Below are 23468 nucleotides of genomic sequence, written 5' to 3' on the forward strand. Positions count from 1 at the left end.
GAACTGGGCACGTTTAGCCTTAAGAAGGGAAGACTGATGGGAGACGTGACAGCACTCTTCAAGTACTTGAAAAGTTGTCACACAGAGGAGGGCCAGGATCTCTTCTCAATCATCCCAGAATGCAGGACACAGAATAATGGGCTCAAGTTACAGAAAGCCAGATTCCAGCTGGACGTCAGGAAAAACATGTTGACTGTTAGAGCAGTACAACAATGGAACCAATGACCTAGGAAAGTTGTGGGCTCTCCCATCCCAGAGGCATTCAAGATACAGCTGGACAGCCATCTATTAGCTATGCTTTAGGGTGGATTCCTGCATTGAGCAGGGGGTTGGACTAGATGGCTTTATAAGCCCCTTCCAAATCAAATATTCTATGATTCTATAAAAAATATGAGTTAACAGGCAATGTTGGTCAGCACACAGTCATTGTTAACACCACTTTTGTTTTTACATAGTTACATACTTTGTTCATGCAAAGTTTCTTTTCACATCCCGTATTTCAAAACACAAGAATTTCAGCACATTCTTACTGAATGCTCCAATATAGGGTGTGAGTCTTTAGGATTATATCACTGCGGGTATTTCTGAAAGTTTCACCATTCCGCGTCTCCAAAGGCTTTGGAAAAAACGTAGTCCTTTCCTGCAAAGCACAACACACCATCTTTCAGGTAAAACTTCCATCTGTTCTTACTTCGCTGGACCTAGCAAAAAGAAAGAAAGAAAGGTCAGATCTGTTGAAAATGGCTTACAACAACCTTTAAAACCTGCCAGTAAGAAAGTACATAAAGAGGAAAGCTGCTTTCCATTGTAAGTAATGGAAAATAAAGCACTACTTAAAAGCAGAATTTTGTTATCAAAACAAAGAGCACTGGGGCATATCTACACTACGTTCTTGTAGCCAACATGTGAACAAATCAGCATTTGATAGAAGTACATAAATGCCAGAGAGGGAGCTTCTCTACATGAGTGATTTATTGCATGCTCGTGAGGTTTGTGGGTTCTTTACATGATATCATCAACCTCCTGGATGTCTCCTATGCTTTCCCCCCCACACACACACAATCTCGCTTTCATAAAGATCGGTGATAATGAGTACTTATAATTATCATGGGATATCTCATTGTATAAAGCCAGCGTTGTTACAGCCACTAGATAGCACTGTTTCATTGAACATATAGAGTACTACGAGATGGAAAGTTTTCAATTCCATATCACATGGTCACCATCTAAAGAAGCCCATCAAAAACTTGGAAGAAGAAATCCCAGTAAGGATGTGGGGGTTTCTTTAATATAGAAACACCCAGTGTGTTTGGGGTGTAGGTTAAGCGCCCGTTCTCAAAGGATAATGGATCATGTAAATATGTAGCAATATCCCTGCCCTAGGACATGATTATTTTTTAAATGTACATTATATCATTGTAAATTTTATTATTTTATATTGGCGTACGTCTAAAAATGTAAAGTATGAAGGTATCATATTTGTGAACTGATCAGGTGCAGCTACCTGTTTGAGTATTCACTGGTTTCCCTCTGTGTAATGTTTGAATGAAATTGCAACCAAATTTATCTTTCACACTTTTAACAGAATGGGAGAGACTTAAAGGTGTCAGGGCTCCTTTAAGGAGCAAATATTTCCGTACCTTGTCATACTGGCATACAATGATATTATCAGTGTCAAAGACATCTGGTGTCTCCTGCTCACTGACGTCGTCACCAGAATTTAAAGGGTCCTGAAGAAAAAACACAAAGTTCAACGTGCAGTTTTCCAATTGGCATTTAACTATTAATTCTTTTTTTAAAGAACACCTAGCTAACTCCTTCTTAGAAACACATTACCAGGAACACCGAGGGTGGGTATCATGCAAGGCTAGGAACCTGGTGCCTTCCAGATGCTTTGGCCTACAACTCCCATTATCCATGACTACTGGCCACACTGGCTGGGGATTATGGGAGTTGCAGTCCAAAACATCTGGAGGACACCTAGTCACCTATACCAATATAGAGGATGTTTGCAGCTTCTGCATGTCCAATATGAGTGGAACAATCCATAAGGCAGATTTACTGAATTAAAGAGTTGGAAAGGAATTTAGGGCTTTTCTACACGAGGCGTCTATCGTGCACTCAGCATTCCCTACTCACAGTTGTTTAGATGACAGTTTTGCTTCTGTGTCTAACCAGCACTTTTGGCAAGATTTTTTTTTTTTTTTTTTTAGAACGAGGAAAATGTGGAATTTAATTGTGAAAACAAAAGAAAGTGCAATTTCCTCTTGTGCATTTGTGCTATTCCACTATATCACAGTGCCACCTAGAGGTTATGTAGCAGAGAAGCAGGAAAGGAAATGCTTCTCGTGCACTGTTCAGATTTCAGTTCTGTGATGAATCCAAAAGTGGATACAGCCAGTTAACAGCCTCATGTAGAAAAGCTCTTAGAGGTCATCCTGTCCAACCCCCTGTTCAAAGCAAGATGCATCCACAGCATCTCTGACAGAGCACCAACCATCCCCTGAGGTAGCCCGTTGTACCTTTTTAAGCAGGAAAGGTATTTAGGATGGGGCGGGGTGGGTGGGGAGATATCTGTTCAACAGTGCCACTGCTCAACAGCTACATTACAGTGGCTCACAACTACAATGAGGATACAAATTGATGGCACACTAGTGACCTTCCCACAGGCAATGCTTCCCCAGTTAAGCATTAAAACCCATGAAGTTCACACAATATTAGTGCACAGGAAGACAGATGTATTATTTTCCCCAGTTGCGCTCCATGAAATTATTCTCTAACTGCTACGAGACTGTGCGCTACCAGAGTCCCCATGAAGGAACAACTGGCAAAGTTGTTTAAAAACTGCTCCATGGGGTGAGGGAGGTGGTCTTTGTGACAGTCTACTGGTGCTGTACAGATCTCTTCCAGTGTCACAGGACAAACGGCTCACTGTTCAGCTTAAGTTTCTTTGGACATACCCTGAGATAGCATCTTGCCCAAAGATAAGCAGTCCTGCAGATTTGTAATTCCCAGAGCCTGCCTCTCTATATCAATATATATCAGGAGATGAATCAAAGGCCACCCACTGCCATGTCACCTGGAGGACTGTGTCCAGCTCTAGGCTAGGGTGACCATATGAAAAGGAGGACAGGGCTCCTGTATCTTTAACAGCTGCACAGAAAAGGGAATTTCAGCAGGTGCCATTTGTATATATGGGGAACCTGGTGAAATTCCCTCTTCATCACCACAATTAAAGGGCAGGAGCTATACTAGAGTGACGAGATTTAAATGGGGGCAGGGCACGTGCAGCTTTAACTGCTATGATGAAGAGGAATTTTCACCAGGTTCCCCATATATACAAATGACACCTGCAGAAATTTCCTTTTCAATAGAACTGTTAAAGATACAGGAGCCCAGTCCTCCTTTTCATATGGTCACCCTACTCTAGGCACTGCCAATTAAGAAGTTAACTGACAGACTGGATCATGTCCAGAGGAGGGCAATAAAGATGGTGAGGGACCTGGAGACCACGTTCTATGAGGAAAGGTAGAAGGAGTTGGGTATGTTTACCAGGAGAAAAGTTGATCAAGAGATGATGCAATAGCCATCTTCAAGTATCTGAGGGGCTCTCACAGATGGAGCAAATTTGTTCTAAGAACTTAAGAGCTGGATCAGACCAAGGATCCATCTAGTCCAGCACTCTGTTCACACAGTGGCCAAGGAGGACACAGTGCATAGTTAAACTATGGAATTCACTACCACAAGATGTGGTGATGGCCACCAATTTGGATGGCTTTAAAAGGGGGTTGGATAAATTCCTGGAGGAGAAGGCTATCAATGGCTACTAGCCCTGATGGCTAAGTCCAACCTCAACTATCAGAGCCAATAAGCCTGTATACACTAGTTGCTGGGGAACATGGGTGGGAGGGTGCTACTGCACTCATGTCCTGCTTGTGGGTTTCCCTTGGGTAGCTGGTTGGCCACTGTGTGAACAGAGTGCTGGACTAGATGGACCCTTGGTCTGATCCAGCAGGGCTCTTATGTTATGACATGAGCGCAACATGTTCTCTGTTGCTCAAGAGGGCAGGACCCATTCTGAATTACAAGAGAAGGGGATTTCAACTAAGCTTCAGGGAGAATTTCCCAACAGTAAGAGCTCTTCGACAATGGAACAGACTGTTTAGAAAGTGGTGGACTCTCCTTCACCAGAGGTTTTTTAAAGCGGAGGTTGGACCACCAACTATTGCGGATGCTTTTGTAGTGCATTTCCTGCACTGGGTTGGACTAGATGACCTTGGGTAGCCCTTCCTCCAGCTCTACGATTCTGTGTGTAGTTTGAGCCCAAGCCACAGGCAGGAATACAAAATAATTTCCAAAAGGATAAAAGACTTTACCTCCTCAGTGATGTCAACCAAGGGATCATCAGTATCACTAGTGCTGCTAAGAGACTGATTGTCTGAAGTACTGTTTTCACCTTCTTCCTCCTCTTCATCTAGGACTTTCAGATCTTCAGCATCAATGATGCCAATGAGCTCCTCTTCATCTCCATCTCTTGGGCTTCCTATTTCGCCCTTGGGTGAATCATCGCCTGTTCCATCCAGCTGAATGATCTGTGACAGGTCATTGGCCATATCCTTCTGAGACTCCATCTGCACATTGGTGTCTAACTGGAAGGAAGCAGGGTGAGATTGACTTGGTATTGCTGCCTCCTGTTTAAAAGGCAGCTGGCAGAGAAAAACAAGAGGCAGAACAGAATGAGTCTTTACCAGTCCCTCATGCACACAAAAGGAGAGAGAGAGAGAGAGAGAGAGAGAGAGAGAGACCACATATTCCTTTAGTGAAGAAAGAAAACTGCTTTACTCACAAATATTCCTGCACATACAAATGCAGGCACAGTGTAGGGTTTCAGGAATGTTTGTTCAATCCACTTTAGTGTTCCTTTACACAGGCAGGAGCAAGAGAGCAAGACATCTGCACCCCGCAGTGGTGGAAGATGGGGAGGGGAGGAGCAGGAAACTGTAGGCTATAGAGATCCTAAGACTAGCTATGCCCAAAATTTCTATGCATTAACTAGTTAACTGGACACTACCCTTTTCCTGTAACTTGCAGATGAGGATGCAATATTCCCAACAGGAAGGGAGGGAGGGAGGGGAGGACAGACTTGCATAACCTGGCAGACACAGGAGCATTTCTTCACCACACCACTTCTGCAGCCTCAGCCTCATATGAGAGAGGCTCCCAATCCCAATCTGGACATGAGCTCACCGGCAGAAAACATGCATTACAACTCTTGCCCATGTCAGTTTTCCAAGGCCAAACCCAGGAGCAAGGCCGAAGAGGAATTTAAGGATCCTGCTCCCAGATTTCAATCCTGGAAAGTTTACAAAGATAAACGGAATTGCAGTGCAACCGTCGCACAGGCGGGTACTCGTGAGGTAGAGCTTCAGAAAGTAACCCTTTAAAAAAGAGAGAGAGAGAGAGGAAAAAGAAAAGTCTAGGTGCAATCTAACTCTGACAATGGAACCACTGGCCTAGGGAGGTTGTGGGCTCTCCCACACTAGAGGCATTCAAGGGGCAGCTGGACAGCTTTAAGGTGGATTCCTGCATTGAGCAGGGGGGGTGGACTCGATGGCCTTGGAGGCCCCTTCCAACTCTACTATTCTATGACTTTATAATCAACAGGTGCCTGTATGTCCTTTTAACATGGGATGGCCCAAACCCCACAGCTTTGCTTATTCCATGATTCTACACATGCTACGTGTTTAAAATTATATTTGCAAGCTGTCCTGAAGAGCAGACGTAGCGAGGAAAGGAATCTTCTAAGTAAAGGATGGAAAATATGCCCCTGGAATTACCTGTTCAGCAAAGGGCAGGTTGGATTCGTCAGCCAGGAGGGCACCGTCATCCAACTCATTGCCCATAATTATCAGCTCAATTATATCATCAGGATCCAGCGGCTGTTCAAGATTCACAGCCAAATCTCCCCCATCGGACAAGCTGCCTGCCGTCCCTTCCATGGTGTGATCAGCTTCAGGCGTCTTCAAGGCAGGAGTCGCCATTTGGACATTGGCGTTCCGGGGGGGTTCCGGGGAACTAGATGGCCGCTGGCTTACCAGAGTCCCCGTTGCAGCTTTCCCCTGGCTCCCAACAGCCTCCTGCATGACAGCAGCCCCACGCAAGGCCTTCTCTCGCATCCCCATTTGCTCGGATGCAGCAGGCTTCGGGGCCTGCAGGCTTTCCCTTCCGGCTGCTCGAAGAGACAAGGTGTTCGCCTGCACCGCAGACGGAGGCACCAAGGGCTGCCGGCCCAGCTGATGGAATATTTGCTGAACGGGATTCTGGAGGACCGTCCCACCTCCTGAGGCCTGGGTGACCACCATGGGCATGTTGACTTTGTACAGCTGCCCTAAGAAAGAAAGAAAGAAAAAAGAAATTGTGAAGAGAGCTGTCGCTGTCAGTGGCTTGTTGTATAAAATGCTACAGTTGAGGCTTGAGTGGAACTGAAACGTTTCACTTGTGTACATGATTGATTCTATTTGGGAATGATAAAAAAAAAAACAGTCAGCCCCACTTGATAAAACTTTTTTTTTTTTTTTTTGCACATACAAGCCTAGATTTTGGGCCACTGAAGAGGACCTCCTGGTCGAAGCACGTCTGGCCATTAGAAAAAGAACACTTTTTATCAAATCACTGGATGTTCCAATTTAGAAATACAAAATATGTAAAAAATATTGCCAATTTTAATTCTTTTTCTTTGTATTAAATTTTGTACTTTTTATGGTCCTTTGTTTTTATCAGCCGTTTGCATTCTGTGAAGGCTAGTACCTTTTTGTACGTCTGTCAGTGGCCAAACAGAATTGCGAGAATGAGGAGAGCAAGAGATGGCAAAATCTCCACCCTCTGCCCGCCAGTCCATCGTGCAGCCTTGTGCCACCCACCAAGCTCTATCCATCAACAGCCAGTTCAACTTGGGCAGTTCACAGGGAGAGAGAGAGGTGGCTGGTCCCTCCATGGACAGCAAACAAGGAGATGCCCCAAATGGCCATCCTCATTTCTTCTGGCCCATCACCACCCATTGTTGGGGGCCTTCTCAGCTATTAAAAGGCCTCCCCTAAAGCAAAGAGCTTCTTTAAATGAGCGTTTTCTGACACGCTCATTACTGGCCACTCACAGATGTTCGCAGGTCATTCTGAGGACGCCGTCAGCCTCCTGTGCTCCATTTCCCAGTTTTAGCACTAAAAAATACATCTCAGAAAACCCGACTCTTCTGGGATATATCGATATTTGTCACATTTTCCTGCCATGCGCAGGCGAAGTTGCGCCATAAAATGCCCACTGGAAGGCGCTGTCCCATTCAACTGCATTGAGGCTGTACAAGCCACATGGTCGCTGCTGTCTTCCTCGTGCTATTACTGCTCGATTCAAATGTGGAAGAGCCATGGTAAAGGAATGCAATCCCACCCCCCACCCCCGTCTGAAGGAGCTCAAAGTTAGCGTCAGTAAGAGCTTGAAGCTAAACCCCCTTCTGTTTCCTCCTTTTTCCTTGTTTTAATCTTTGTAAACCAGCCAGAGAGCTTTAGCTATGGGGCGGTATATAAACAACAACAACAATAATAATATCCCACCCATTACTGGAATCCAGCACCCTAAAATTTCCCTGAAATGGAATTTGGCCCTGTGGCTGAAAGAGGCTCAACACCTCTTGGCTACATAATCTTCCAGGGCCCCCTCAGCCCAGTAACTGTGATTACAAAGCGCTTCAGTGTCCCTCTAAACCCTGTAACTCTTGATTCGAAGATTTCAGCAAGCAGGACTACCCGGAGCAGACCTGACGACTGACGCCCGGTAACATTCCCTTGGTGTGTTTTAATGGGAGCTGGGATGGGCCAAGAAGAAAGCGATGGCGGAGGGATAGAGATGAACCTTTTGTCCCACGAGGCCAAGGTGAGGGGACGAGTGGGTGTATACAGGGAGTCAGTCTGTGCTGGAACTGGATCTGAAAAGGAGGCAGAGAGATGACTTTGCTCTCTGCAAGGAACCCTACGGCACCGAGGTCCCCAACATGGGTGTCCCAGGGCACCATGTACCGGCTGACACCTCTTTTGAACATAGCAAAGAACATGACAGCCTATGCGACTCACCTGTTGCTCCATGGATCATGACCCCCTGCCCTTTAGAATTTTCAAGCGGTTTATTTATTTATTTATTTATTTATTATCCCACCCTTTTTCTTCTAAGTAACCTAAGGCGGTGTACATGACCAGCCTCCTCTCCATTTTTTCCTCATAACAACAACCTTGTGAGGAAGGCTGGGCTGAGAGTCTGTGACTGGCCCAAAGTCACCCAGTGGGCTTCCGTGGTCGAGTGAGGACTAGAACTTGGGGGGGATCTACACTATTGCTTTTAAAGCACTTTGAAAACGTTTTGAAACCTGTATATGCAGTGTGTCCTGGGCCCCAACAGTTGTCAAAACTGTTATAAAGTGCTTTAAAGCAGTAGTGTAGATCCCCAGCTGGATCGCCCAACTCCCAGTCCAACACTTTAGCCACTACACCACATTGGCTCTGATGGCTGGGGAAAGCTGAGAGTTGTAGGGTTTTTTCTGTCTAAACCTGCATAGGATTGCGCCCTTAGCTTCCTTGATATCTTGTAAGATTTCACCATGTTCTTCAACGCCCTTGAAGGACACCAACTACCTTCTCCTTAAAGACAGGGTGTCTTTTCCTTCTCTGGATGTCTTCTCTTATCTGTCCCCTTGTGTTGTGCTGCTGGATCAACAGCCGCAGGAGAATTTGGAAGCTGGAAGTTCGAAACTATTCAAATTGACTAGGTCAGAGTTGGCTTCCAGCATGCAAGCTTCTTTAATTAAAATCCCAGGAGCCTCATAACGCTACAGTGCTGTCATTATTATTATTTTTCCTCCTCCAATTTCCAATCTCCTCTCGGGGCATTTCTCTCCACAACAAACAAACTGCTTGAATTGTGGTTGGCTCTCCACAGGGAACACTGGGAATTGTAGTTCTCGGAAGGTGGGGTAGGGGACGTATTAGAAAGGATTCAGCAAATTGCAATTTCCAAAATTCTTTAGGCAGAAGCCGTGACAACTGATCTTGTATAATACCAGATATGTTTGTAATACAGAACTGCCTTTAAGCTGTCAACACCTAAACACCACTATTCCAAATTGCAAAAATCTCGCAGTCTTCCCCACTTCCCACTCCATAGAAGATGCTCACAGCAGTGTCTCTAAGCATTACCAGAGGTTGTCTGCAGAGTCACTCCAGCAGGTATTTGGATAGGATAGGCGAGGCCTGAAGGCAGAGTAAGGATTGCAGCACCAGCTCTGGAAGTGCCCTAGAGTAAAAGGAAAGTCATGTTAGACTCTATGGACTCCTCTAAATGAGCGATTTATTACATGCTCCTGATTGGCCACTCACAGAAGTTTGTAGGTCCATTACACAATGTCATTAATGACCGAGACGTCTCCTGTGCTATCCCCTGGAAATCCCACTATTAAAAGAACCACTTTTAATGAGGTAATATCTGGGGGAAAGTAGGATCTTCCACCACTAGTTGGCACTGTCTCAATGGAAGTGAACAGAGCACACTTAGAAGGAAAAGTATTCAATTCAAACCATGTGATCACCCCTCTCCGTCCGCGTAATGCAGCCCATAAGAATCGCACAAAAGAAGCAGGAAGCACAACACCCTGGTAAGGCAATGTGATTTCTTTTTAATGTAGAAGCACTCTAGGCCCAGTGTTGCATTTACTACGTGCAGAGCTGTCCAAAACCTGCACCATTAAAAGCTAAATTCTGAAATCCCTAACATTTCCCATTAAAAAGCCCAGGTAACAGGTGATTTTTTATTTTATTGATGATGATGATGATGATGATGATGATGATGATGATGATGATATTGTGTTTTATCATATTGTGAACCACCCAGAGAGCTTTGGCTATTGGGCGGAATAGAAAAGTAATAAATGAATGAATGATGAGAAGCAGTGGTGGAGTGATACTTTTTGAAGTGCAAACACTCATCATGACAGTCTTCATAGCCACACCCCCAAGGAGCGTCCAACAATACAAGCAGCAATGCTGATCCATCTCAACAAAACAGTTTTCATCACCATCCGGAGCAGGTCTTTTGTACAGCTAATGGGTCTTACTTGTCCATTCAAGACCCAGCCACCCCAAAATACTGTGCATTACAACAGCGAACAAGATATTGTTGCTGGGAAAACTAATTCCACCATGCAAAATACAAAAACCAATTCTGGCCTGCTGTAGTGATCCCAAGACCCCCTGCCGGTACGAGACAATAAAGATATCTGATGTGTAATCTACAAAGCTTTATTCAACAAACATCTCTTCTCAGCTGAAAGGTGTGTGAATGCCTGGAGCTATGCTCTAAGCTTAACCTGACTAACAAAGCTAAGCAGTTGCCTTCAACTCAAGGACTGTTCCCAGGATTCCAACAGACACTTTTCGTCAGGAAGAGTCTTTCTTGAGGAGCCTCTCGCAAGCCACTACCCAGCGAGAACACTTCCCACCTTCTCTCAACACTTCCCACCACCTCCCAACTCCGCCAACTTGACCCTGCGGTGGACTCTGAGATCTGTCAACTCTGATGTACCCTCCCCATCAGACAGAGGATGAGTTCCCAGGAGGTTTCCCAGGCTGGTCCATCTGCATTCTCACAGATAAGCTGCTGGGAAGATTCATCCTTGACTCTTGGATAATTGATTCCTGTGTTGGCTGGTAAATTTCTGGTCCTTCTTCTCCAGATTCTGAGTCTGATTGACCACATTGCAACCCTTTCCCCCACACTAGGGAGAACAGGCCTGATCCTGACACTCAATTACACTGGTTGCCTCTATGTTTCTGAGCCCGATTCAAGGTGCTGGTTTTGACCTATAAAGCCTTACTCGGCTCAGGACCACAGTACTTGATGAACTGACCCATACACTCTGCTCAGCATTTAAGGCTCTCCTCCGGGTGCCTCCTCCGAGGAAGGCTTGGGGAGTGGCAACAAGGGAGAGGGCCTTCTTGGTGGTAAGCCCCCAATTATGGAATGATCTTCCCAACGAGGCACACATTGCACCAACATTGTTATCTTTTCAACACCACGTTAAAACCACCCTCTTCTCGCAGGCACTTGGCAGCATATAATGAGTTTAATTAGGTCCTGGATTGTCTTTTGGTTGACTGCTTATAAATTGTTTTTAGATACGTTGTCGCTGTGTGTGCTGTCTGTTTATATGTATTAATGTAAATCAGTGATTCCCAAAGTGGGCAGTAGGGAATCCTTGGGGGGGATTGCATAGGGGGCGTTAAGAGGCATGGGGGTGGCAGGGAGGCACTTAGAGACAAAGGGGCAGCAGGGAGGTGCTCGAGGGGGTCTTTTCCAAGAAGCGCCTCTCCAGAAGGTCTTAAAACCCAGAGACATTTTTATGGGAGACGGTAGTTTGGTCCCAAGCCATATAATCCACACATGTATTAATACCATTTAAGAAGAGTCCTTTTAACGGTGAATTGAAATGTTTCAAAAGCACCAAAACGCTAATGAAGAGACATACCCTGCTTGGTGTGCCCCGCCATGCCGGCTGCAAAACAGAGGCATTCGGCCCTCCCTCAGCAAGCCTGCGGTGGGTGCTTCCCATTTAAAGGGGCAAAGTTTAAGAAATTGTACCAGGAGTTTTGGTTACAGAAGGAAATTTCTGATTGCTATCCTGCACTATAGAGAGTAGTTCAGAAGCTCCTGGTTGAATTTCCAACATCATATTTGGTGGAATGTGGTTTTAGTGTGGTCTGCCTACTTCTCTCCAAGCAAAGAAATCGACTCCAGATTACTAAACATGGTGATTTAAGACTCATGTTAAGTGACTCTAAATCGGACATTGGGAAACTGGTATCACTTCATCAAACCCATCCATCACATTAAGAATTTACAGAATACCCTGTTTCCCCGAAAGTAAGACATCCCCCGAAAGTAAGACCTACTTCCAGTTTTGCCTCTCGCTGTAATATAAGGCATCCCCCCGAAAATAAGACCTTTTTTTTTGTTCAACAATAAATGTGTACCGTATTCTTCTTCATGGAAAAATAAGACATCCCCTGAAAATAAGACCTAGCGCATCTTTTGGAGCAAAAATTAATATAAGACACTGTCTTATTTTCAGGGAAACGGGGTAGTGAGGTACTCTACCCTAATTACTAAATGTGATATCTAATATTCTTGCTAAATGACTATCAGACTTTGAAAAGATGATATCACTGGATCAAGTCCATCAATTATGTTTAATTGAATAAACTAAAAATTATAATTGGATTTTGAGTAAATATTCAATTAATTGTTACTGTTTTGAATTTTATTGTTATTATCTTCCTTAGTGGGTCGTTGAAAATCGCTATTCTGAATAATGATTTTTATAGGGTAGGGTAGGGGGCACTGGGCCTGAGTTTGTGGAACCAAGGGGCCGTTTACCTGAAAAAGTTTGAAAACCACTGATGTAAATGTTTTTACACTGCGTATAATGTATTCTAAAATAATTTTTAATCTTTGTGAAACTCCCAGAGAGCTCTGACTATTTGGCAGTATAAAAATCTTGATGTTATTAATATAATGATTGTGTTTAGTATCGCAGACAAAAATAGCACAATGATCACCGTATTCCAAATCAATATTAAACTCTTTTAAACTGACTATAATTACTGGTTTGATTGGCATTGGCATTTTGCAAAGGTATTTATAATTACTGAAGATTGTTGAGCAGGCAAATTTTTTGATACAGATTTTTTTAAAAAAAACTTAGATTTTTGCTTTCCATAAGGTAATACAAAAGCGACATACCAGTTCAGCAGCTGCTGTTGATGTAGGAGCAGTAAACTGACGAATTCCTCTTCCAGCAGCAAAACCTAAAGAAATATTGTTTAAATAAAAGGTGAAAAGGACATATTTTTTAAAAAAAATCACTTAAATGTAGATTCTCCCACTGTGTCCATACATAGCCATTGGGCACCTGCAACGCTCACTAAACGGTTCCGACAAACATCAGAATCGTGTGCTTAGCCTCAAATGAGGAAGCCGCAACAAATGTTGTGTTTGTTCAATGTTTCAGCAAGTCTGTGCACCTCTTTGACGGGGGTGGGGGATATATCTATGTGCTGCTGCTTCGTCTCTGTTTCCCCCACCAAACCCTGCAGCATCGTCACTGCAGGGCAGGAACGCTAAATCTAGACGGCAGGAGGGAGCATGAGCTATCCAGCGGCCATCCTGCTTTTCTCACACACACACACCCGCCCAATGCCCTGCATTCCAAGGCTTACCCTGCACTCAGAACTGTGCCTAGGAATACCCCCAAACCAAAGCCCCCACAGACAGAAGGGATAAACAACATGGTGGCATTGGAGCAATCGGAAAAGCAGGGCACTGCGAAAAAGCGCAATTCTGAAGGTGAAATCCCGATATTGCTGCGAGTTGGTGGCTGCATCATTTAAACAACGCAGCGCAACCGTGCAGCCACAACGGGGTTAACAGAGCGTATAGACACCCCGAGATCTCTCCTTGGAACTGTACTTCAGTCAGAATTTTGTGATCAAAGAACCTTGGGCAGCTGCACACTAGAGTGACATGTTTGCCACTATGAAGCAGAGCGGCCTGAAGACCCATCAGCCTCAGTGGAATTTATGCACGCTCGCCAAAGCTCCTTCCGCCTGATTTGTAGGGATCCCCCCTCTCCCCTCCCTGCCAATACCACAGCTCATGCCATTTAGCAAGATCTCCTGACTCCCTGTGTAGCATTTTCAGGGGGCTTCAGGAGTTGCCATGGGAAGGAGGGAACAAGGACATCTCCTTTCACCAGCACACTTGTCCCATGCTGGCTGGGGAATGCTGGGAGTTGTAGGACTTTTTCTTGTCTAAACATGCATAACACTGTGCCCTTAAACACCTGTGTACGCAGGTCTGGGGAAGCCTGATCCAATCTGGTGTTCAAACATGCGTGTTGTGAATACATTATCATTCACGCTGTTCATATTTACTGGAAGAAACGTCGATCAACCTTAGCCAGGTTGGTCAATGGTGGAGTCCGATAGGAACTGTAGGCCAAATACCTGAACATTATTTATTTATTTATTATATTTATATACCGCCCCCCACAGCTGAAGCTCTCTGGGCGGTTTACAACAGTTAAAATGGTAAACATTAAAAAGTATACAAAATGTAAAAACCATCAAAAACATAAGAACAGTATAAAAACAACATTCAAATGCTGCCACCCCTGTTTTATGGTGACTGGGGAATGTGCTCTTGGAAGTTTGCCAACTGAGCAAGAAAAAAAGAATATTTGACCCTTCCACTTAGACTTTTGACCAATAACCAAGGGACAAGAGCATTTGAAGGCTGCTGCTTTTAAACTCTATGGCTTTGTTGAGAAGACACCTTTAACCATGGCAAATGGGGCCTTTTGCCTTATTCACCATGATTAAAGCTGTGGTTTAACATGTCTTCTGAACAGGGCCTATGTCTTTGGTCAGACTTCCCCAACCTGTTGCCCAGCAAGTGTGTTGGACTACGAGTGCCATAATCCCCACCTAAGACAGCCTTCCCATCTTGGTGCCCTCCAAGTGTGTTGGACTATGAGTGCCATAATCTGGACACAACTGGAGGGCATCGGGATGGGGAAAGGCTGTCTTAGGTGAACACACATTTTGCATGGGACTCCAGTACAAGGCTCACCAGGACCTGCTGAGCTGCATCATTTGACTTGATTTATTTATTTATTTATTTATTTATTTATTTATTACATTTCTATACCGCCCAATAGCCGGAGCTCTCTGGGCTGTTCACAAAAATTAAAAACATTCAAAGTATAAAACAACAGTACAAAATCATACTATAAAATACAATATAAAAGCTCAACCAGATAAAAACAGCAGCAATGCAAAATTACAAATTTAAAACACCAACTTAAAAATTATTTATAGGCTGTTAAAATGCTGGGAGAATAAAAAGGTCTTCACCTAGCATCTAAAAGCATATAATGTAGGTGCCAAGCGAACCTCCTTAGGGAGCTCATTCCACAGCCGGGGTGCCACAGCAGAGAAGGCCCTCCTCCTGGTAGCCACCTGCCTCACTTTCTTTGGCAGGGGCTCACGGAGAAGGACCCCTGAGGATGACTATCTGAGGTAGGTAGATATGGGAGGAGGCGTTCCTTCAGATAGCCTGGCCCCAAGCCGTTTAGGGCTTTAAATGTTAATACCAGCACTTTGAATCGGGCCCGGACCTGGACTGGCAGCCAATGAAGCTGGAAAAGGACTGGCGTGATGTGATCTCGTCGGCCAGTCCCTGTTAGTAACCGTGCTGCCCTGTTTTGTATCAGTTGAAGTTTCCAGACCGTTTTCAAAGGCAGCCCCATGTATAACGCATTGCAGTAATCCAAACAAGAGGTTATCAGAGCATGGATAACTGTAGCTAGGCTATCTCTGTCCAGATAAGGGTGCAATTGGTATATCAGCCTAAGCTGATCAAAGGTGCTCTTTGCCACTAAGTTCACTTGTGCCTCAAGTGACAGTTCTGTATCCAAGAGCACCCCCAAACTACGGACCCGATCCTTTAGGGAGAGTGCAACCCCATCCAGGACAGGGCAAACATCACCTTGTCGGATAGATGAACCACCCACTAACAGTACCTCCATCTTGTCTGGATTGAGTTTCAGTTTATTAGCCCTCATCCAGTCCATTACCGTGCCCAGGCACTGGTTCAGAACAGTCACTGCCTCACCTGGGTTTGATGAAAAGGAAAGGTAGAGCTGCGTATCATCCACATATTGATGACACCTCAGTCCACATCTCTGGATAACCTCCTCCAGCGGCTTCATGTATATGTTAAACAGCATAGGGGATAAGATAGAGCCCTGTGGAACCCCGTGGCTTAGGAGCCACGGCGCAGAGCAATAATCCCCCAGCACCACCTTCTGGAATCGGCCATCCAAGTAGGAGCGGAACCACTGCAACGCAGTACCCTATCCCCTGCCCCAAAAAGCTTTGCATGGAGGACACAGCCAACCACTTTTAAAAAATATTACTTAAAGAGGTGGTGGTGGGGAAATCCCTTGCCCTTAGCTGTAGCTACCAACCATGGATTGCTACACAGGGAAAAATGCAGGACTGAAGCACCTACATTCCCAACAAATTACAAAAGGAAAGCAGAGATTTCTCAGTGCTCCCAGATTCCATCTGCTATCACTTCATCTAAACCAGAGTTGAATTCTTAGCAGTGGCTCTTCCTGTCTCAGGCAGAGGAGGGTTTTTTTCCCCATCACTTGCCGCCTGTTCTTTTAAAGCAGAAATGCCAGGGATTGAACCTGGGTCACGCTGCACACAAGGTATGTGCTCTATCACTAAAGTAGGGTGCTTCCCGCTCAATATTTATAGTGACCTTAACAAAAACAGTTATATAGTGATGGTCCCTCCCCGCTGTACATTCCCTGCTGAGAGAAACCAGTGATCGACCTGTTGATGTCTGCAGGGGTTGGTTGCAGTTGGGAGACAGGTGCAACATGAACTGCGGCAAAATGTGACTGTGCTGGAAGAAGCCTTCTGTTGCTTTGGACTGCATCACTTTTGCTTCCCAGCGCTGCGAGGAAACACACACATGAAAAGAAGCCATCCAGTTTAAGCCAGCTGAGTTTTCTGCTCCCCAACAAGATCTTACATAACCCGATGGATGGATATGGATATAGATATATAGAATTGGGCTATCTCTACTGTTGTGAATGGGCCTATCCCTGTGATGATGCTGAAAGAACAGGTTGACATGCAATCAGGGGCTTAATGGAAGGGCTACATTTTCCTTGGTGGGAAGTTTACTGGCAGGATAGAATCTTGGTCCAATCCTCCAGAGGGTGTGGATGGAAAAATAAAAGAATTATCAGTCTCCGTTTGGGTACAGAGGCAGAGATTGGAGGTCTTCCCATAGCCATCAGCTAAACACGTGGGTTATGGCCTTGTGGGTTTGTATTAGTTGCTTTTGGGGCATCTGATACAGAATTAGTAGTTGCACTGCCTGCTTATAAAAGTCTGCTTGCTTCTCCTATGATCTGCTGGCAAGCTTGTGAATAAATATTATGCTGACACTGCAAGACTTGTGTTCCCTCTGTGTGTGTGTCTCATACCTGTAGGAAACAAAAAACCTAGTCGAACTATCCCCAGACTTGTCACTGCTTAAGCACTTAGCAATATAACCATCCCAATAGAGCTAGGGGACATCTACACGGGCGCTTTACCCAGGGGTAGCTTCGGAGTGGCGGCAGGTGAGTTACATGACACAGCCGCCACTCTAAAGGGACCCAGGGGCAAAGCCCCAAAGCTTAGAGCCAGGCTCCATGCCTCTGTGGAGGCTTTTTAAGGGGGGAATTAAAGGGGGAGGGGGCAGATTGGGGGGAGAGGAACAAGAGAGGAGGGGCGCAGATGCTCCGAGGTGCCTCGGGTGAGCAGGCACGGCGGCGGCGGCGTCTGTAAACCCGCAACTGAGCTCCTTCCCATATAGATGCTGGAAGGAGCGTGAATGCAGCTGCACCCTGGTTCGCTCTGCCAAGCGCAGCAATACCGCCATCATATAGACAACGGCCTGAATTGATGGGTGCAGGAAGTTCGCATGGCAATTGTGTGAAAGAGCATCAAAATATAAATTCAACACAAAATGTATCAGTGGATGCAAAACCTGGGAAGCTGAATTTAAATATTTTCAGACATGACTCGTTTATAGACTCTCTTCCACCCACAACCCACATGGAAAGATGCTGTCAGTCACCAAACGTGGACTAAACCAGAGTTCCACAACCTGGTGCCCTAAGTGAGAGGAGAGAAAGAGACAGCAGAAATGCAAAGCAAAACCATTCAACAAACCCGCTTCAGCTCTTTCAGGACTTGTTCGTCGACGCCTTCTTCCACAAAGACATCCTGGACGCATTCGATCACGTCGTCAATAACTGATTTGTAGAATTTAGGCTGTGCAGCACATGAATTGTAGAGCAAAAAGTTAAGAGAAGAGCTGTCAATCTGTGCTGCGACTCCGTGGGAGAACAGAAGGCATATTGGGTGCAGATTCGAGCATCTTGGGAAGCTCAGGTTTTTCTCTTCAAAGTCACCAAGTGTCTGGCCCCTATGCCTGAACAGTTGTGTTTCAACGTTGGTGGGCAATGACGGCTGAAATCTTGGAAGCCAGAAGGACTGCTTGTGGGACTAAAGGAGCAGCATCCAACGGTGACATTCCACAAACTCAAACCGCACCAGTGGTGCTCTGCCAAAATTTTCCATTGCACAAGCGGCTGCCTATTGCGCTTGTGCAAGCAGTTGCATTAACTGGTTACACAAGCGGAAACTGCAACGGGTTGCACAACCACTTGCACAAACCTAAGTTTAGCTGGATTCTTCTCTTCCGCATAGTGCAGAACCTAGTTTCCGCTAGCACATTATCATTTGCGGAATGGCACAGTGGATACTGCCCAAGATACCCAACTCTGCAATATTTAGTTAGGTGATTACAGTGCAATCCTAGACATACACAGTCACTCAGAAGTAACAATCCTATACTCGATCCAGAGGGAGAGGCAGGTAATAAATAAAATTAATTATTATTATTATTATTCTGCAGGCATGGGAAAACTGTGGTCCTCCAAATGTTCTGGACTACATCCCAATCATCACTCACTATTGGCTAGGCTGGCTAGGGCCAATAGGAGTGATAGGCCAAAACATCTGGATGACCCCAAGTTATCCATCCCTTCTCTACATACATAGTACTCAAGACGTAAGTTCTGCTATGTTCAGCCTTAGTTCAACAAGCAAACCACCACCCCACACACACTACATACAAAAAGCCCAATTAAACCAGTGACCACACTTCCTCAACCCTAGCTTCCTACAGAGGAAAGATTTGCCCTTCTTCCGGCAAAGTACACAGGGGATCAGACTTTAGATGAACCTCTAGGGGAAACTACAGATATGGGACAGCCACCAAGAGCATCTCTCTGCATGCCCTCGTTGTTCAAACGTGACTCACAATTAGTACAGTTGGGGCGGTGCTCGCAGGCTGTAATCCCACCCCCGTTGATTTGGGAGTAGGCCCAACTGCACTCAATGGGACTTACTGTGAAGTAGACATTACAGGGTTGCACTGTCCATTGATCTTAACTATTTTGGAGGAACAAAAGGAGGGAAGAAGGTTTCAGAAAGCAAAATGCACACCTACAATTATTTTTGCCCAGAAGACAACAGGGAGTCAGTGCAGATACTGGGGTACTCGCATAACATGTTCCTTGGACCCAGCCCAGCTGAGAGGTGTCCGCTGCGTTCTGCACAATTTTAGCTGTTCCTGTATCTCCGTTTTCCAGTGTGGTGGGGCATGTCTAAACGAAGGGTTGCCCCGGGGTGGCTTCGCAGTAACAGCACGTCATCTACATGACACAGCCGCCATTGCGAAGCCATCCGAGGGCAAACCCTGGAAACTTTGCTCCAAAAAAGTCAGGCACTTACCCCAACTACTTTGGCAGCAGAGCCCATGGCCTGCAAAAAAAAAAAAATGGGGGGAGGAGAGGAACAGTGCAGTTCCTCCCCCCCACCTTTTTAAAGAATTTTATTATCTGTATCTCCGCAGCTGCGCAGATACAGATAATAAAAAGAAAAGGGGGGAACGGGCAGCCAGAGGGAGGAGAAGTGGTTCGCCCCAAGTCCCTGTCCCCTCTTCCTCACGTCCTCCCTCTGGCAGCCCATTCCTTCCCCCCCAATTCCTTTTATTTTTAACAGCTGTATCTGCACAGCTGCGGAGATACAGATTTTTTTTTAATGGGGGAAGAACGGCCCCATTCCTCTCCTCCCCCCTGCTTGGTTTTTTTTTTTTTTCTTACTTTTAAACACTGGGAAAGGTTGCACTTGTGTTCCTTCCCATGCAGATGTCAGGAAGGAACACAAGTGCAGGCGGAAGGCGCCTTGCAGTGCCAAAGTGCCGCCCTAAAGACCAAGGCCTGGACCAGTCAGGATGACAACAGCAGCAGGAAGCTCTTAAAAAACTAAAATTTCTAAACAGACAGGGCAGAAACCTGGAAAAAAATAGCTTCATTCTCGTAAGTCTTATTAAAGTGGGCTCCCTCTCTCAGAATAGATAAGACTAGGATTGCACCATAAAAGCCACCTCGTTGAAGACTGCCAGGAGTTGTAGGCCATTTTTCTATCCAAACATGTGTAGGATTGCACCTTAATGGAATTAAATTGGCCACATAGCCTACCAATTCAGAGAGTGTTCTTTTTTTTCATCAAGGTTATCTCTTTAACTAAAAAAAAAAGTCTTTTAAGCTCTTTCCCACCTTTATTTCAGTACAAACTATCCAGCCCCATGTTTTCTCATCTGCTACACTACTAGGACAAACGGTATCCGTTTCTTACTCTAGTTAAGGAAAATGCCATAGGAGGGTTCAGATGCTGTATGGGTCACTGCAGCACTTACTTCTAGGCATGTGCAGACCCAACCCTATAGCTGAAGAGGATTTTACCAAGGGAGCTGCAGCTTATCTACAGCAGCATTGTGGGGAAGGGAAGATTACCCCAGCGTGGCATGGAGAACATAAGAAGAGCCCAGCTGGAGCATAGAATCATAGAATAGCAGAGTTGGAAAGGGCCTACAAGGCCATCGAGTCCAACCCCCTGCTCAATGCAGGAATCCACCCTAAAGCATCCCTGACAGATGCTTGTCCAGCTGCCTCTTGAAGGCCTCTAGTGTGGGAGAGGCCACAACCTCCCTAGGTAACTGATTCCATTGTCGTACTGCTCTAACAGTCAGGAAGTTTTTCCTGATGTCCAGCTGGAATCTGGCTTCCTTTAACTTGAGCCCGTTATTCCGTGTCCTGCACTCTGGGAGGATCAAGAAGAGATCCTGGCCCTCCTCTGTGTGACAACCTTTTAAGTATTTGAAGAGTGCTATCATGTCTCCCCTCAATCTTCTCTTCTCCAGGTTAAACATGCCCAGTTCTTTCAGTCTCTCTTCAGGTTCTCTGGCCTGCCATCCCGTTTCCTATAGCAGCCAGACAGATGCTTCAGAGATGCAGGTAAGTGAGGCACAAAGGTAATCCTACCTACTTTAAACTGGCATTCAAAAATACACTGCCCCTAAACACGGAGGCTCGGTTAAGCTACCATAGCTAATAGGCATTGCCTCTCCACACCTGGAATGTGAGTTATTATAACTAACAGTTTGGCTAAAGCAGCTGATGCTGTGTCGAAAATTTCCCCCACTTTTTTTTTTTAAAAAAACCCCCACTGTCGTTCAATTTGATATAAAAGAAGTGTGACTGAGTGTTCTGTCTTTCATTGTGTAATCATCCCTCCATCGGCCTGCAAAGCTCCCCGACTTCCCAAATTTCAATTACAGCCCAGGGGAAGACATAGGGTGACCATATGGAAAGGAGAACAGGGCTCCTGTATCTTTAACAGTTGTATTGAAAAGGGAATTTCAGCAAGTGTCGTTTGTATGCAGGCAGCACCTGGTGAAATTCCCTCTTCATCACAACAGTTAAAGCTGCAGGAGTATAGCTAGAGTGACCAGATACAAAAGAGGGCAGGGCTCCTGCAGCTTTAACTGTTGTGACGAAGAGGGAATTTCACCAGGTGCTGCCTGATACAAATGACACCTGCTGAAATTCCCCTTTCAATACAACTGTTAAAGATACAGGAGCCCTGTCCTCCTTTCCATATGGTCACCCTAATCATGAGGTAATTCCTCCCACAGGGCTTTTTCAAGGAAGGAAGCACAGGAAACCTGGGAGGCTGCAGAGCAATAGAAAGATGTAATAAATGTAACAGAAAGAAAACACACACCACACCTCCGTGAGATTAGATAAGCCCCAAAACACCACAGAAATAGTGAAAGAACACCCTGAGAATGAGGCAGAACTATGGAAGCCTCTTTCATGGGGGAAGGAAAATTTTAGGAAATCGGAGCACAACATTAGTTCCACCTCTTCCCTGAAGTTGCCCAAAACATTGCCTCTTCTCACCACTATGTTTTGCTGGATACATACTGGGGGCCAGTCTGCCGACATAGTTGATGCTGTTGCCAACTGCAGTGGCAGAGGGCACCTACGTAACCCAAAAACTTTTAGGATAAAAGAGAAAGAAGCCTTGACAACGCCAAGCCCTATGGGTGTGAAACTTCTGTTGAGGATTTCTGCTGCCCCTGGAGAAATTCAGTGAAATCACCCTCCCCATTTCTCTGCCCCCAAATAGGGGGCGGGGAGGGTTTTGAGAGGCTGTAAAAGTAGCCTTCCCCAACCTGGGGCCCTCGGATGCCTTGGATAGCAACACCCATAATGCTTGGAGTTATTGTCCAACACATCTGAAAGACTCAGCTCTATCTACACCCAGCAGGATAGGACACTTTGAAAACGGTTTGAAAACTGTATATGAAGTGTGTCCCGAGCCCCCAACAGTTTTCAGTACCGTTATAAACCGTTTTGAAGCAGTAGCGCAGATCCTGCGTTTCTCTAAAGCTTTTCAAAGCTACATTTTGTGGCAGTGAATTCCGTAGGCTAACTACACAGTGCCACAATGTAACGCAAACAAAGCCCCGGAGGAGAAAGCTGCAGCCCTGGCTCTTTTAATCCCAACCTCTCCGGACACAAACGCGGGTCGTGCGTTGTCTACACTCCTTAAAATGTAGATTTACTCTTCGGATTAAATAACCAAGAATTATTATTTTTTAAAGTATCCCGGAGTAACCCCGCCTGCCTCTTCTTAGGTCTGCTCCAGCTAGGCTGGTCTTTAATCCTCCTCCTCCCCGCCCCAGCCCTCACCACTGGGTTGCCCCGAGCCATGGCTTCTCTCTTCTCCTGCGCGGTTCTGGCCTCCATTCCACGCTCCGTGCAGGGCTTAAGCCGCCGCGGATTCTAACGCCCGTCCTCGCGCGCCTCCTGGCGGTTCCCGAGGCAACTACCGCGCCTGGCGCTTTCCAGCGCTTGTTCAGCGAGGTACGCGGATGGACGAGTCTGTCCACAAAACGGCATCTGACGGGGGTGGGGGAGATCAGCCCCCCTCGGCAAAAAAAAACACCCCGAAAGCGGAGGTTCATTTGGGATAAGAGGGCGGCGGCGAGGCTCAGCCTCAGCACCTGTTGGCAATATCAAAGCTCGTCCCAAGATCATCTGAACTGGGTAGCCTCCGAACATGTGCAGAGTGCGTTCTTCATATTACAATGATCGCAGGGGTGAATCACACGCAACTCCCTATCTGGGAAGTGGGAGAGGTTCCCCAAACCCACGTCCAGCCCAGCCCATTTTCCGTTTTTGAATTAAGCTAGGGTGACCATATGAAAAGGAGGACAGGGCTCCTGTATCTTTAACAGTTGCATAGAAGGGAATTTCAGCAGGTGTCATTGGTATATATGGAGAACCTGGTGACATTCCCTCTTCATCACAGCAGTGAAAGCTGCAG

The 23468-nt window shown here is 45.7% G+C and overlaps 1 protein-coding gene across 1 annotated transcript; it reads right to left on the reverse strand.

The window, feature by feature from the left end:
• Positions 1-562: 562 nt before the first annotated feature.
• Positions 563-22855, reverse strand: GTF2A1L (general transcription factor IIA subunit 1 like). Its single transcript, XM_063124742.1, has 9 exons — positions 22832-22855; positions 17895-17996; positions 16470-16623; positions 12838-12902; positions 9240-9336; positions 5838-6388; positions 4377-4649; positions 1641-1730; positions 563-701 (listed from the first exon to the last, which is right to left on the reverse strand). The coding sequence occupies exons 1-9, from the start codon at positions 22850-22852 to the stop codon at positions 594-596; spliced, it is 1461 nt and encodes a 486-aa protein (XP_062980812.1). The 5' UTR covers positions 22853-22855; the 3' UTR covers positions 563-593.
• Positions 22856-23468: the final 613 nt, after the last annotated feature.

The sequence above is a fragment of the Elgaria multicarinata genome, chromosome 4 (assembly GCF_023053635.1).
Source record: "Elgaria multicarinata webbii isolate HBS135686 ecotype San Diego chromosome 4, rElgMul1.1.pri, whole genome shotgun sequence".
Taxonomy (NCBI): domain Eukaryota; kingdom Metazoa; phylum Chordata; class Lepidosauria; order Squamata; family Anguidae; genus Elgaria; species Elgaria multicarinata.

Bases quoted from the DNA above. Each gene is read 5' to 3' on its own strand.
- GTF2A1L (XM_063124742.1), bottom strand. From the start codon at position 22,852: ATGGCTCGGGGCAACCCAGTG. The intron at 17,997-22,831 runs GTGAGGGCTGGG...TGTGCTGCACAG, and splicing joins TGGCTCGGGGCAACCCAGTG to CCTAAATTCTACAAATCAGT. The intron at 702-1,640 runs GTACGGAAATAT...TCTTTTTGCTAG, and splicing joins TTGTATGCCAGTATGACAAG to GTCCAGCGAAGTAAGAACAG.